Source organism: Rousettus aegyptiacus, unplaced genomic scaffold (genome assembly GCF_014176215.1).
Source record: "Rousettus aegyptiacus isolate mRouAeg1 unplaced genomic scaffold, mRouAeg1.p scaffold_m13_p_14, whole genome shotgun sequence".
NCBI lineage: Eukaryota > Metazoa > Chordata > Mammalia > Chiroptera > Pteropodidae > Rousettus > Rousettus aegyptiacus.
In genome coordinates, this window is record NW_023416289.1 from 22,773,895 (window position 1) to 22,787,062 (window position 13,168).

The following is a 13,168-nucleotide window of genomic DNA, read 5'->3' on the forward strand; positions in this document are numbered from 1 at the left end:
ATATTCATTTTTATTCTGTGCTGACAGCTACAAATTGATGGCTGGCGGTTATCAAATAAATGTTGATGAAAAGTGGCTGCTTAACATTTTCAGCCCAACAAAGGGTTTGGGAAGGATGGATAATTTAGATCTCAGGGCCTCAACTATAAATAAACAGCAACTGCTTTCTAAATCTCCCTTTCCTGTAGTTGAAGATTGTGCTGCAAATCTGACAAATGATTTCTGAAAGAGAATGATGAACTCTTATTACCAAGATACTCTTAACTTAATCCTAAACAAGAATCCTAGGTAATTTTATGAACACTATAAAGATTGATGGCACATTTCTTCTCTGGCAGCTCGCAAATGTTTGACTAGATCAGAAATGGCATTCGGGCATGATTAAAGAATCTACTGGGCTTCCCAGAAGTTCCCAATCCTGTTTCATCTGTACCCTAACTCATTGCCAGTGCAAGAGGATGGAGATACTGCACCCTGGTTCCCATGACCAGCAACTGCAAAAGTCCTACAGGCTCCCGATAAATTGTTCTTAACATTTAGGGCAACCCCCAGCTCCAGCCTATATCAAGGTATTGCTATTATTTTATCATGATGGGTCAGTAAGCAGCGGTGACAACTTGCTAGACATTGCTTCAGATATTTTATAAGAGTTGGTAACGATGTTTCCCTTCATATGGCCCATCTGTCTTTTCTGAATTATATACCGATGCCCCAAAAAGTGTCATGAAAGTAGTCTGACATAATTAAATTGCTCTTTTAAATTTGTTTTTTATCAGTTTAAAAATGCTTTCTTTTGCATCAGCAGGACCAGCTTATTTACTAATGAGATTTCTCTAATGTGGCTCAGTGTCATTGTGATGATAGGCAGACTGAAAGCTGACGAGCCAGAAATTAGAACTTGTTATTAAACTGTCGTCACATCTGCTCATATAAAGATGTCACTCAGAGGCTGCCATTGGTACAGCAGAAAAGAGAATTCCCCGAGAAGCCAAAAAGGTAGTGGGCTTGGGACTAAAAAATAGTGTCACTACTTAATTGTCCAGCAAGAAAGGAAAGTAAATTGACTACCAGTTGAACCCAGCATGAATTAGAGAGGGGGACTTTACCGAATGGACGCAGCTGGTCTTCTGAGTGGAGAAAGTCTTTGCTTTCAGGTGCCCCTACTGTACTGTGTTCTTCAGAGCCAGAGCCACCTGTGATGGGATTAAGGTTGCATGTCACCCTGAGCCTAGTGACAAAAGAATCAGAGCCAGCTCTTGATGAAAGATTGGACTTTTCTAAAATTTATGGTTTTCAGCACGGTAGCCAAACATAGGTGTCCATGGAATGAGATCAATTGCAATTGCTTTCGGATTCCGTGGAGGGAGAATGTATTCCCCTCGCTCTCTCATCAACTCCATTCTGAAATAACGTGATTGCAGAATTTCTTTGCAAAAATACTGTCCCAACAATGCAGGAGTGCAACATGATATCCTTTGAGAAGGTCACAATGGCAAGATATTACGTTAGGTTTGAAAGAATTCTGCTTTTCGCTTTCCCAAGTGGCCTACTTTGATCTTTTCTCAGGATCGGTAGATCTGGGAAAGGCCAGTTTGTTGAGATCTATAAATGCTGATATTGTAATGACTCGAGTGGGGGTGGGGAGCCTGGATTTGGGGATGAGCTGACTGGATCCTTTTACCCCTCGGGAATTGATGGCAAATCACCTGACCACTCTTCCATGGTCTGGGCAGCTGCAAAGTAAAATGGAAATCTGAGACAGCTATCCAGAAAACTATGTAAAATGCCATCTTCCCCTGAACAATGCTGAGAGTCGAGGCCGAGATGATATTTGGCGTGCGTTGGTGGAATGAGCATCTCACTTTTTCAATTTGTCTTTAGAGGCACTTGGCTTCCCTTTTTTCCCCACATGAGACGCAAGGAGTCAGATAAACCTCTCGAAATTCTTCAGATAAATATGCCAGGTGCTAAGCTAAGGGTTATTAGGAATAATAATTCAATGCAAGAAAATTTGGATGGCATGAACTTATTTCCATTAGACTTGAGTTACACAAATCAATTTGGAAAGAAACAACCGAATTCCAGAAAATAACTTTTGGGGAGCGGGCACAGTGAGGCAGTTGGAGAAGTGACCGACTGTCGTTTAATGAAGTTCGAGTCATGTCAGATGTTCAGATCCTGGAATAATGGGACTTGTCCAGTACAGTTGAGTGGCCAGGTCTGATGAGAACTCAAGCCTCTACTCCGACTCTACTCCACACCCCTCCCCACAATCATGGCTCTTGCCTGTATTTGACCATTTGATTTTCATGCTAATTCAAATATGACAACAGATGATGACACTGAAGCCTCCCCCCAAACAAACAAACAAACAAGCAAACAAGACTTAAGTGTGCCTTATGGCACTTTCCTAAAATTATAATACCTTGAGACCCTGATCCTCAGAATGGCCTTGGCTCCCAGCGGTTCTAGAGAGCAGTGACAGTGAGTGCAAACCAAACCACTGGGGAGCCTGAGTTTCCATCAGGCACCCTGCTCAGGTATGATTTAAACCCTCTGGGGGGGGGGGAAGTAGGCTTTGGGTGGGAACAGAAACCAATTTCTCCCTCATTCGAATGTCCTTAATGTTTTGCTAATGGTGAACCTTATCCGTAGTTACCTCTCTCCATCCTCTTCTGCAACCCCCCGCCCCTATCAGCCTATAATTTGTTGATACAAGGGTTGTGATGCACATAAATAATCATAAGATGCTGGATAAACTGCATTGGTTTTAAATTAGAGCCATGCCTACCGCCTCTCCCTATGAACACCAGCCTATTATTTTTAATTACGGCTTGCAAAGCAAAGTGATTTCTTGCCCTCTTTATAGCATCCCTGACAGGATTCTGTCAGCCCGGATGATATGGTGCCCCGTCGGCACACACAGCATCCCTCGCCACAGCGCCAACTGTTACTCGAAAGGTGAAGCAAACGTGATCAATGACACTCATTGCAACTCGCATTGTGAAGTGAGCTGGGAGGAAATGCGCCCCCCAGACCACCGTCCCATTGCAAAGATGGGATGAGTATGACATTTACAAAAAGATTTTCATAGGATCTGGATGAATTAATAAATGCGTCTGCATGAGACAAGTATACAAGGCAGAGACTATGTATATCATAAGTATGTATATGTGTATGATGGAAAATATGTGTATATGTTTTTAAACACTTTAATACCGCAGTGAAAACTCTTTCCCCAGCACCACCATGGGCAAAGAATAAAGGAAAGATCCGGCAGCAGTCCCGCTTGGGTTTTCTACCTGATGGGCCATTATTAGAGTGGTTGGTTTCATTCTGACAGAAGATTCTAGAAACATCTCGATGTCGAAATACATTAAGCACTGAGCCGTCTAGGGGTTGGAAGAATTTGTTCTTGCATGTTCAAAAGGATACCGTCTTCTCCTCTTTGCTGGGAAGAGATGTCCGATGTGATTTATGGATATGCATATTTATTTTCGAAGCCTTTCCCTACGCGAGGTGTAAAAAGTCACACCAGCCGTACCAGCAGGGTTTATGGACTCGTTTTTTTGTGGGGCGCTCACATCCGACCTTTTCCAGTCCTGCGCTCTGCGTTCGGCCCCCTCTGCCAATGCTGGGATCCAGATGCCACTGAACCGGGCGGGGAGAGGCTTGCGAATTCCCAGTTAGAAAAAAGTTGTCTCGTCACCAATTTTCTTTTAAAAAAAAAACAAACAAACAAAAGTTTTTTTGGTCTTTTTTTTTCTTTGCTTTCCAGCAACAAGGAGCTGCCACCACCGTCTACTGCGCTGCTGCTCCCGAGCTCGAGGGTCTGGGAGGCATGTACTTCAACAACTGCTGCCGCTGCCTGCCCTCGCCGGAGGCTCAGAGCGAAGACACGGCGCGGGCCCTGTGGGCGCTCAGCGAGCGGCTGGTCCGAGAAGGGCTGGGCGGCCAGTCCGGCTAAGCGCGCGCTCCGCGAGGCCCCGCACACTCACCCACCCCGTGTGTGTGCACCGCTTCCGACGCGTTGTCCAGGGGCCCTCTCATGTCCCTCCGACTCATCCAACGGAGGAGAGGGAATAAGAGTCTTCACAAAGGTGGGGAAAATGCGGAGTACCAATGGGAAGAGGGGATGAATTCCAGGGTCTCTCTCTCTGTCTCTCTGTCTCTGTCTCTGTCTCTCTCTCTCTCTCTCTCTCTCTCTCTCTCTCTCTCTCTCGTTGGGGTTTAGCTTAGGCTTGGGGCCTCTTGCTTTTCCGTTAGTGGCCTGTTTAAAAGGGAATGATTAGACAGTATGCGGGGTCTTTGCCTCATTGTAGAAGTACAAGCAATTCTCTCTCACTGCTTAGAACAGCGTGGTGCCCCGTTTCACGCAGCCACCACCACGGCCCCAGCCCACCAGGGCCACGCTGCAGCCAGGGGCTGGCTCTCTCTCTCCTCTTTAGGGACGAAAAAGCGAATGTTTATCCTTCTTTGCTGTACTCATTGATCCAGGAGATAATTGTTTCATTCATCATGACCCAGTCTAAGTGGGCCTGGCAACTACTGGGGAGAGAACTCTGAACCTCGTTCCAGCCAGTGAAGACGGAGATGACGCTGAGAACTGGGGGGAACAGACCAGAGCTAGTGGGTCACAAAAGTACTGGTGCTTCGACTCCCCTGCCAAACCATACAAAAAGTTCCTTAGGGATTCTAGCGAACAAATTTTTGCCAAGCGTTCCCTCCGTACCCCGACAGGCAGGAAAGGAAGGAAGCATTGTGTCCGTAAGAATTTACGGGGTAATTTTGGGGTGGGGATAAAAAGACTTTCCCTCCATCCCTCATTCAGTTGCTAGAAGCAGCCTGATGGTGGAGGTTCACAGCTTCTCAGCACTCGTGCTTCAGCATCCTCTTTAAAACTCCTGTGATTTCTCCCATCCCACGCTTAATAAAAGAACATGCTTGTATATTATCACCTGAAGTTTGTATCGTTTCTTTAAATGTTTGTTTCAGTTTTTTTTTTTTCTGTTTTTTTTTTTTTTTTTTTTTTAGTGGTGGTGGTTTTTTTTTTTTTTTTAGAAAAGAAATCTAGAAGAAAAATAAAGCGTTTCTTGTAGACGCCAGGAAAACACCATTCTCGTTTCTTCTCTGAGTTTGTTTTGTTTTGTGCTTTGTGGCTATCTGTGGGCCAGGTCGTCTCACGCAATTAGCATGCCAGCATCATATTTTCTGTTGAAGAAAGAAAGAAAAAGAAAACATGACTATTATTTAATTTCACCTAAAGAGGTTTTGTTATTACTTATGGTGGGTTACTTTCATCCTCAATGGTTTGTTCTACCTGTAATCATCCAGTTCTTGGTGATGAGAGAGTATTTCTATGTATCAGAATGGGGTGATTTGGAGGCTCTTTCCCACTCAATCCTTTCTTACTTATACCTTAGTTTCTGGGCCATTCCAGTAGGGATGTGAGAAACTCCATTTTGCCAAGATGGAGAGGATGCTTTTGCTGAACTCCCAAGAAGGTGAGGGCAAGTCGTGTGTGTGTCATTGTTTCTCTTCCTATTAATGGCACCCTTGGGCCACACAACATCATGAATCTGTGGGTCTGTGGCTCTATGGCACGGTTCAGTCAAATACCATTGCTTTCCAGTGGCCCACGGCCTGGACGCATCCTCCTACCTGGCTGTATTCTCCTTTGCAAAATCCTTATTATCATAGCTCTTTTAAAACTGTGAATCAGATAATGTTACATTTCTGGTCCAAACCCTCCAGTGCTTCTGAGGTAGACTCCTTGCAAAAGTGACAATTGTAATTCTCCTAGTCTCCACACCATGAGCGGTCCCCTCTCACGCTAACTCTGGCTCACCATATGACTTGCCTCAGCCAACTGGAAAGTGCTCATGCATTGGTAATTGTCTTTTCTTGCTGCTCTTGAAAACCTGGCGACAACCATATGAATGAGCCTGGGCTAGCCTGCTGGATGATGAGAGGTACCTGGTTGCTACTTAAACTGAGATCAAGCTAACCATTAGATATGAGAGTGAGGCCATCCCAGACTATTTAGCCCCAGCTGAATGAATCCAGACAAGAAGAAACTCCTTAGTCAACCCACAGAACTGAAAAAAATAAATATTTGTTATGTGAAGCCACGAAGGTTCAGGATTACTTGTTACGCAGCAAATGCTAACTGATACAACTTTTTATCTCACTGACTAAAGTCCAGATTTTTTACCACAGCCTAGGATTTCTTTTGTAATCTGTCCCCACCTTGCTCTCTGATCTCAAGTTCTAGCATTTTGTCCTCATCTATTACACATAGCCACTCCAGCCTTCTTCTGTTCTTGAAATATGCCAAGCAACCTCCCTACTCAAGGTCTTTGTACTTGCTGTTCCCTCTGTGGAAATGCTTTTCTTCCAATGATGTGCGTGACTTCCTCTCACATTGCATTCTGGTCTCTTCTCAAATGTTACCCCCTTTCTGATGGAGTGAGTTCACTCATGTGGTACCCTCTTTGCCCATCCCTTACTCTTTATTTTTCTCTACAACTCTTAATACTATTAGACACTTTACGTATCTGTCTATTGATTATCTTCTCTCTCCACTGCCTATAATTTAAACTACACTAGATTTGTCTACTTTGTTCACAACTGTAGCCACAGTGCCTTGAACTGCTTTTGTCACATAGAAAGCGCTTAATAAATTACCATTGAAGAAGAGAATGATTTTTGGTGATGAGGCATTATGTTCATAAAAATAATTCTCATCATGGTGAGGAAGATTGCAAGCCTGTGCTAAGCAGACTGCAACATTACATCCGATATCTAATGTGACCACAAACCCTGTCAGGGGACCCTCCACTTCTGTCTTATGGATGAAAAAACTGAGGCCAAGATTGTCCACACGGTTCATAATTGGCAGAGCTGTGAGTCACACCTGAGCTGGTTTGATTTCGAAGCCACGTAGCTTCCCTGCACCAATGCCATCACCCCTTCAACGAGTTAGACGCATTGTTTCTCATGCACCACCTTAAGGTCTCAGGCTGAGCAGTGTCTGACTCTAGGTATTTAGTGAAGGTGAAAGTTAAGCCATGGCAAAGACTTTAGAGCATCATCCGCCAAGGTGATGTCCAAAATATCAAAAAGACCTATGGAAGAAGCTGCCGGCTGCCTGCCTCCTTGCACTGGTAAGTTATGTGTTGACTGATTCACATATGGATCCTGCACCAGGCAGGTAAGATGAGGTTTGGGAGGGACTTGACAGGGAAAGTGAGTATTGCCCTAAATCTAAAAGCTCCCTAGTCAGATAGAACAAGTCTTCACATAATCAATCATTCGACAAATATGTACTGAATGCTACATGGTGAATATTCAAAGTTTAGGGTACCCTCTCCCAGAGTTCCTACTACAAAAGAACTTACATCTCACATAGGTAGGGGTCTTCACAGTGTACGAGGTCCTTATCAACTTTCTCAAAAGTTCTGCAGGCTACCTGAAGATAAACTGAGGCCTCAGAACAATAACCAGGCATCCTCTTGCCCGCTCTGCCCCAAAGCCACTCAGTCACACACACCAGTCCCTGTGAGCCATTTCTCTTGCCAGACACATTAATCTTACTTCCTTGGCTAATTTCATGGGAAATTGCTGGACAGGTGAGCAGGCGGATGGCAGACGGCTTCAGTCCTTTTTTTAACTTATTCTAAGCCCAAGGCAATTGTTCACCATGATACACGTATGTGTGTAGATAGATGATACATTAGATAGTTGATAGATGATGATAGATAGATGATAGATGGATAGAGATGATATGAAATTATATGTATAATACATATTTTAATTATATAACAATGATCCTTCTCTACCTTCATCACTACTACTACTTGCAGATACTATTTATTGAGCATCTACTATGTGCCAATTGCTGGTCTAGGCAAATCACACCCATCTCATGTTATGCTCAGATGATGAAACTGAGGTTTACACAATGATCTACCTATAGTCCAATAGCTGGTGAGTATCAGAGGCAGTATTTGAATCCAGGTCCATCGCCTTCGAGCCTGTGTGCCACCCTCTACGCCCCACTGTTAAATAGGTGGCCTATAGACCAGCAATACCCGTGCATTAAATTTATACGATGGGTGAGTTATTGACAATGGAAGACTATTTGGCTTCCTACCCAAGCATGGGATCTGGCTCTCATCCTGGTGCCCGGTGCCTTAGTACAAACTTTACAAATCGTTTCTGTAAATGCCATTTATCCAGCAATATTGGCTTCAGCCCCATAGACACTTTATCGCGTTCTGGTTGTAAATACGTCTGCATGTAGCCACGTTTCCCTGGTTTACAGTATTCAGAGTTCTTCACCATGACCCCAACGCCATAGACCCACCCGGAATAGGAAAAGGAAGCGAGCTTCTCCACAGTCGTTTTCTTTCAAGTCGTTCTCTCGCTCCCCGAGTTCTTTTAAACCCAAAAGGCAGCCAGTTTCCACTTTCACGGCTGTTTATGGGAGGCCTTTCTGCAACTTATCAATAGGAAATAAGAAATTGAAGCATCCCCAGCAATGACTGAAGCTGTGGCTTGTGGTTTTGCTCTTTAAAATGGGGTTATAGGTGGTTTTGTTTTGAACTTCAATGAAGGAGGCCTGGTTACTTTCATTAAGGTCAGCACTAGGCCAGAAAGCCTTGGCTTGCAAAATGGCTGCCCGCCCTGGTCGTCAGCAGGAACAATTTTCAGTGGCTTACCTTTTAAAAAGCATCTAAAATCTCGGTACTTACCTCTTGCATTAGCTCTTTGTGCCTTTCACTATTAAACCAAACTAGTTTGAATTTTGGAATACTAAATAACATCACAAACTATTATCTACATGATCACTGGGGAAAAAATACTCTGAATTGTGTCTATTGATGAGATGATGTACTAACAGCAAAGGCAATTTTTGAAAAGAAAAAGGCTCGAATGTGACTCTTCTAACACAGATATTTTCATTGTTGTTTATTACCTTTCGAGTCTTCATACTACATGGTTTCATGCCCTTGTTTTGTCTCCCCCCACCCAATTACCTCATGTCTCCATTTTCACAATTATTTTAACGGATGCCTAATAGTTAATTTTGCTGGTGGGTCTTTATTTGGCTCCTGCTGCATATTGTCACGTGCTATCTGGAAGGGGTTACAAGCAGCAGAACATGCATCTTTCTGTTTTTTTTGTTTTGTTCTGTTTTGTTTTCTTCTGTTTTTACAACCTTATCAGTGTTGGGTGTTGCCACTGAATTTTTTTTTTTTTACATATTTTAACTTCGTATTTTCATAATCTATAACTATTTATATAAAATAGCCCCAAGCACCCAAGCAGTTCATCTCCTTATTTAAAGTATAAGCATTTTGACTTGCATTTTTCCACTGGACCAAGTTCACAATTTTAATTCAAGTGGCATTTCCGAATGAGTCTACCTTCGGTTCAGATAGAAAAAAGAATGAGTTCAGCCAAGCCACTGCGTGTTTACCACATTATTCAATCAGGGAACATCCTTCCTTTTGTTCCTTATCAATCACCAATTCCCGCACGACTCCATCCAAACGCCTTGCAAAGACCAAAACTAACCCGCGAGCCACGCTCCTGTTCGTTCTGACTTATGCATTTAACCCACTGGCCGCAGAAGTGTCTGTTTTGTGAAATGTGCCGCATCACTCCAAGAGACCGTCTCATGTCTAAGCTGATCTGTTTACAAGGCCATGCCCTCCTGTGTCTTAGGTATGAGAGAACAAAAGCTTCTTTTGCTTTTCGAAGTAGGGATATGCAAATAGAGGTTCTCTATCACTCACACAGATTAAAGAGGCTCCCTGTCTTCCTCCGGCTTTCCTGATTTTATTTGATGTTCACTAGGAGCGTGTCCTTTTACTTTGGAATCATGATAATTTCTCATTTGATGCTGGGCACCCCAGGTGAGGAAATCCACGTTTAGTAAGTGTCATTTCCTAAGTGCTTACCAATACTTTACACCGAACTCTCAGCTGAAACGCTGCTTTTGTTCATTTAAATCTCACGATTTTGAGTGAAATGTTACTCTTCCCTTGTTCACCGGTGAGGAAAACATTCGAATCCTGGGGCCACCACTTCCTTTGCGATGTTGTCCCAGTAATTTCACCTCCCAGAGCCCATGGGTCTGCAAACCACTCTACGTTTGTGGTTTCTCTCACCCTCCCATTTGCATCCCTCCCTTGGTGTACTTCCTGTATACAGACTTGTTTAGACTTCTCTTGGCTGAATCCCATTAGTAATCTACCCAAATACGGTTTTATTCTTTTTCTATATCCTATAGACACATGTATATATCTATATAGAGATACAGATATATGTATATATAGATATAGATAGATATACATATAGATACATATATAGAGCTATAGATACATAGGTATGTATATCTATATATATTTAATCTCCGTGTAAAAATAGATATTATTAGCAATAATAACTGCTGAAAAATAAAATCACAATAAGCATTATTAATAATACAAACCAGACCCGAGATTGGTTCAGGAAAAGAAAAGAAAAAAAAAAAAGTCCTATCATTGTACTTAAATACAGTTGATCTTAGGAATAACTGCCGAATAATTTTCTTTTAAGCAAAATTTACTGCTGTTTTTATTAGAGAGTTAAAACGAATGCTCGACGTTGTAAACTCGTTGGGGAGGGGGGCCGGCGAATCAGAAAAGCAAGTACGCCTGCAGCCCCACCACTCAAAGCCAAACGCTGCAAAGACTGACCTATTTTCTTTTACTCTTTTTCAAAATGCATTTTGAAATTTGCTTCTATCTTTTAAGTTTTCGTTTTCGATAGTTGTGGTTACACCCGGTAAACAGTTTTATCTATTTCAAACTAAACAAATTCTGGATAAACCTTCTCTCGCCTTTACGAGGCTGAGTTCAGCGAACAGCTATGCCGTAGGTCCCTAATCGTTTTATTGTAATTGAAGAGTTAAGGTTCCCCATCACCACATTGCATTAATGTAAATATCAAAAATATATATATATATTTAGTTCAGTAAATATATTTGCGTAAGATTTTGGGGGGATGGTAAGATTATTTTCTTAACATGGATCCCAAAGAAAATTCAGGGTCCAAAAAGATGGAAATTTTCAAGGCTGAGGGTGCCTACTGGCAAGAAACCTTTTCCGGCCGGCCCACGTGGCTGGTTTTGATCTCTGCCAAAAACCATCTTTGCGAAAAGCAGGTGTGTTTCCAGCCAGGTGGGTTCGCTGTGGATCAGTTCATTTCCCCAGACACTCCTCTGCCTGTCTGCTGCGTGGCAGTGTTGATCTCACGTGGGGTGACCCGTGAAAGTCCCTAGGGATGGAGGTATGGGGTGCTCTTTTCCTCTGGAACCAAGACAGAGAGGGCAGGAGCTCTGTGTCAGCGAAATAAAAAAGGCTGAATGCGAAAGAATCAAGCTAAACTTTGGGTCAGCCAGTTTGGCCTGTCTCTTGACAATGGTACTTGTTCTACCGAGGAAGTCCGAAGACTTTCTTGGCTGTGCTGGTGAATGTTCGGAATCCTCGGCCTGGTTTTCTGAGACGGTGCTCACCCTTAGCCGTGGTCCTGGGGAGTTTTATCTGGTGTGGCCTAGATTTCAAAAACTTTATGATGAAGTACTTGTCTTTCCTCTTATTAGTGGCTACCTTCAAACTCTCTTCAAGGAGGGAGGCTGAGTGGATCCAACTAGACGAGTTAGGAAATATTTCAGATTACCCTGTTTCCTGAACAGATTTCAGAACCTTCTAGAAGCTTGCATAAATCTCCCTAAATATTTGCAAAGCCTTCACAGCTTCAACACTTTCAAAACATAGAAGTAACAAACAAAAAAAGACACACGTATATATCTATATATAGAGATACAGATATATGTATATATAGATATAGATATACATATAAATACATATATAGAGATATAGATATGTATAGATACATAGGTATGTATATCTATATATATTTAATCTCAGTGTAAAAATAGATATTATTAGCAATAATAAATACTGAAAAATAAAATCACAATAAGCATTATTAATAATACAAACCAGATTCTTTGACCCAGACATTTAAATTCTAAATGTTAATCTAATCCTAGCCTGGACAGATGATAAGAGCATGAGAGAGAAAGAGAGAGAGAGACATTGAGAGAGACAGAGAGAGAGAGAAAGAGAGAGAGAGAATATGTGTGTGCGTGCGTGCGTGTGTGTGTGTGTGTGTGTGTGTGTGTAGAGGTGCCAGGAGTTTTGGAATTCAAAAGCTGCATTAACATACTAATGAATCTGAGAAGTCCTATTATTAAAAACATCAACTATTTAACTATGTTTAACCCCAAGCCCTTTGAACACAGGCCACTGTTTTTTTAAAGATACTTATTTGTTAACAGAAATAATAGTGTTCTCCAGGACACAGATAGAGAAATGCTTTTCTTATAACAATAATTAATAATAATATTAATAATAACAATGAAAAACTGTGATCAATTTCAATGTCCAAGAGTTGGGGACAAGGCTCTCTGACTACTATCAACTGATGTCGCGGAAGAAATTTAATTGACTGAAATGATGTTTTTAATGTATTAGGTGAAAAATGTAGATTATGATCTCATTTTTGTTAAAGAAACATATTTATGTCTCTGTACATATAAATTTTGTATTGAGAGAGAGAAGACTAAATGGTGTTAATAATGGTTATCTCTGGGAAGAAGAAATGTGGGTGACTTTTTTCTTCACTCTTATCTGTATTTCCCACATTTTCTACAATGAAAGCATGCCCTGTTACATTTTAAAAAGTAAAAGTTAGAAAAACAAAGCCAAAACATGCCAATGATTGTGAAACATACCCAACTGCCTCTCTAAGCACTATAGCACAGTTCAGTAATGGATTCTCTAGAAGATTCTCTTGAGCTGACACATTCACACAAACAGAATGACTTTCAAGTTTCACAGGAACAGGATGGGGAATTTGGGGGCTACTTTATACAAAGAGAAATACATTTGAAAGACAAAAGCAGATAGATGACTTTGGTTACTTTATTTTTTTAAATAACTGCGAGTTGTCTGAATTATACCTTCTGTTGCTGTGTGTGTATAAACACCACCTCCCTGTGGTTACGGCCAGGTGGGTTTTTGACAAGAGCCTTTCCTCCACTGGAGTCTGA

General features: G+C 42.0%; 2 protein-coding genes across 2 annotated transcripts in view; one reads left to right on the plus strand and one right to left on the minus strand.

Annotated features, from left to right (window-relative positions):
- WWOX (WW domain containing oxidoreductase) overlaps nt 1–4,954 on the plus strand; it is an 887,845-nt gene extending 882,891 nt beyond the window's left edge. Inside the window, exon 9 of the mRNA XM_036232114.1 lies at nt 3,779–4,954. Within this exon, the coding sequence (XP_036088007.1) occupies nt 3,779–3,967 (189 nt within the window). The 3' untranslated portion in view covers nt 3,968–4,954. The remainder of the gene's footprint in view (nt 1–3,778) is intronic.
- An 89-nt stretch (nt 4,955–5,043) lies between these two features.
- Nucleotides 5,044–13,168, minus strand: part of MAF (MAF bZIP transcription factor) — a 323,245-nt gene continuing 315,120 nt past the window's right edge. Inside the window, exon 3 of the mRNA XM_036232116.1 lies at nt 5,044–5,211. The gene's annotated coding sequence lies outside the window, so the exon portion shown is untranslated. The remainder of the gene's footprint in view (nt 5,212–13,168) is intronic.